General features: G+C 25.1%; 1 protein-coding gene across 1 annotated transcript; it reads right to left on the bottom strand.

The window, feature by feature from the left end:
- Positions 1–531: 531 nt before the first annotated feature.
- Positions 532–2,861, bottom strand: LOC108773536 (uncharacterized). Its single transcript, XM_018539374.1, has 6 exons — positions 2,795–2,861; positions 1,975–2,107; positions 1,648–1,875; positions 1,226–1,427; positions 965–1,143; positions 532–674 (listed from the first exon to the last, which is right to left on the bottom strand). Exons 1-6 carry the CDS (start codon positions 2,804–2,806, stop codon positions 532–534), a joined length of 897 nt encoding a protein of 298 aa, XP_018394876.1. The 5' UTR covers positions 2,807–2,861.
- Between the last annotated feature and the right edge of the window lie 7 nt (positions 2,862–2,868).

Here is a 2,868-nt window from a genome sequence, read left to right as displayed (position 1 = left end):
TGGACCAATTTTTCCGGAATTATGAAAAATCGGAAAATTTATTTTAAATATTTTATGAAAAAAGATAATTATGATATAGTAGAAGTATCTATAAGAAAATAAAATCCCGATGTACTTTTTATTATAACAGAAGATAATGAATGAAACTTTTAAATTAAAAGTCGGTTTGAGGTTAGAATAATAGTCCGTTTTCCGAAAAAGTCACTCCATGGGAAACCCGGTAATCAAAAAGTCGGAACAAAAAAAGAATGATTGTAGTAATTAAAAATTTAAATAATTTTCAAATAAAATTGACTTTTGAAATGAAATTTATCTTTTTCTATTATAAATTATGTGATAGGAAAACATGACGATATTTTAATTTTTCTCTTAAAACTATTTAAATAAAATGTTGTAAAAAAAAAAAAATGTTAAATGTTGTAATAAAATGATAGATTGGCTCACACATAGCCCTTTTTTTATTTTATTTTAATATTTATTAGTTAATTAAAATTAATTTATTAATTTATTAATTTATTAATTAATTTATTATTATCTTTCTTTATAGGGAAGTTTGCGCATTCCCTCTGCTAAACGCAGCATGAAGCAATCAATTGGATTAGGCTGTACAGGTGTTTTTAATGCCTCTAAAAACATTTTATCATATTCATCGTAATTTCCTACAGTTTTTCTTTCTGTAAAAAATATATTTGTTATTGTCGTTTATAATTACAAATAGAAAATAATTAAACTAACGATAAATTCCGTTTGTTTTACTAAACAATAGAATGAAAAAGAATGATAAAAAATGAATTACTCAAAATTTAGGTATAAACTAAAGAATTATTTATCAAATACAATATATTTAGTTTTGGATTGTTTATAGATTATTATATTTAGATTATTTAGTTTTAACCTAATTTTTAGCTCGTTTTATATATGATCTTTCCTTCCTTCTTAGAAAATAATAACTAAACAAAATTACTTTTTCTTTCCAATGATGGAGTGCTTCTATACGAAAGGCCAGAAGATACAGATGACGGTATAAATTCACTTTCATTATTTTTTTCATTGGGATCATTGACTAGTTCATTCAATGAATCTTCATTCTCTATTGCTTTCGATGTAGATGGTTCATCAATCATTCTTATAGACGAAATCGATCTACAATTAATGGTAATAATTAATACATATTAATATAAATTATTACTCAGAAAATAACAATAAAAATTTAAAGATAACTTACGCACGATGCTGAAAAACATCATTTAGAAAACTCATTAAATGATGATGTTTAAATGATGGTTTAATTAATTGATTTTTAGGAATACCAGCTGCACCGCTTCTTTGAGTAGATTCCTGAATTTTTTTATAACTATTTAATGACTTTCGATAGCGATCTTTTAGATAATTCCATCTTTTTTCTGCTTCTATTGGTGTATATATTCCTGAAATATGAATTCATGAAATATAAGAAATTTTATTATATATTTTTCTTTTAAATCGTGAAGTTTTTTTTAAAGCGTGGAAACACGTTAGTGTCTTGACACTAAAGCCAAGTCCAGCGACACTACCGTGCCTCCTTTACGCGAATCGGCGAGTTGCGGAAGACTGTACAAACTATAAGTGTAGATTATCTTGAATAAATATATTAAATAAAAATTTTACCATTTAAATCTTTAGACACTTTTTTCCATAAATCATTCTTTTGTCGACTTCGTTCTTTTAAGGGCATTCGATAGTCATATAATGCAGGTCTCTTTTGGACAGCATTTATTAAATCTTCATCAATTGCTTGTTTATTTATTGAATAAGAGTCATTATTACTCATCTCTTTCGCCACCTCATTTCTTTCTGTATAGTTTTCTATATCATCTAATTCATAGTTTTCAATATCTAAATGATATATATTTTACATTAATACATACATACGTATTATTATATTTTACATTAAATTAATAATTATAAGAAAAATAAAACTGAAATGTACTATACCTTGTATGGAAATATGTCTGTTTTGACTATCTATCACTAAGATTTGTTCCTTTTTGTTATCAATATTTAGACATGAATGCATTGTAATTTGATCCTTTTTTAATACCCACTTACAATAACTACATATATATCCCTGGAAAGGAAAAAAGTTATATTTTTTAATATTTCTATTATTATTATTATTCAATACCTATCGATTACTCAATAACCAAATCTACAAAACAAAAACAACAGGGCTACGAGAGTCAAGCTAGATATTTACTGCTAAAATTATCATAAATCAACAATAATTAATTTCTAATAGATATTTCGACCTGTATTGGGTCATTCTAAATGCAGTTAACATACAATTTAAAAAATTCAACAGTAAAAATTATAAGAATAATATTATTTATAAGAACATTTTTTCAATTGTATGTTAATTATTGAAAAAGACGCAATAGGTTGTTCGAAAGTTTTTTAGAAATTGATTTTATTGTTTATAATAAATTTTATAATTATAAATATGTAGCTTGGCTAGTAATCCTGTTGTTTTACTGTTTTAATTTTAAACTATTTGAGCTATATTAGGTGCTTTCCAATTGATGACACAAGTCGACACCAGTGTCGTTTTATCTTTGTCATTCTCTAAATGTCAAGAAAGATAGAACGACACTTGTGCCGATTTGTGTCGACTTGTGCCATCAATTGGAAAGCACCTTTGTGTACCAAGAATCTAACCTATAAATGCATAAACTTTAAATTTATAAAAAAATTTTACTATTTTATGTTATTAAATACACATTTTATAAAAAAATTATAGTAAATGAAAATGACTTACTATTTCACTCATGACGAAATAAATTTTTGAGATAATTTTCGTATCGTAGCAAACGACACCGTGACCATTTCCGT

The sequence above is a fragment of the Cyphomyrmex costatus genome, unplaced genomic scaffold, assembly GCF_001594065.2.
Source record: "Cyphomyrmex costatus isolate MS0001 unplaced genomic scaffold, Ccosl1.0 scaffold213, whole genome shotgun sequence".
In the NCBI taxonomy this organism is placed as follows: domain Eukaryota; kingdom Metazoa; phylum Arthropoda; class Insecta; order Hymenoptera; family Formicidae; genus Cyphomyrmex; species Cyphomyrmex costatus.
Note: the sequence above shows the minus strand (reverse complement) of the source record. Positions and strands in the feature narration are given on the sequence as shown.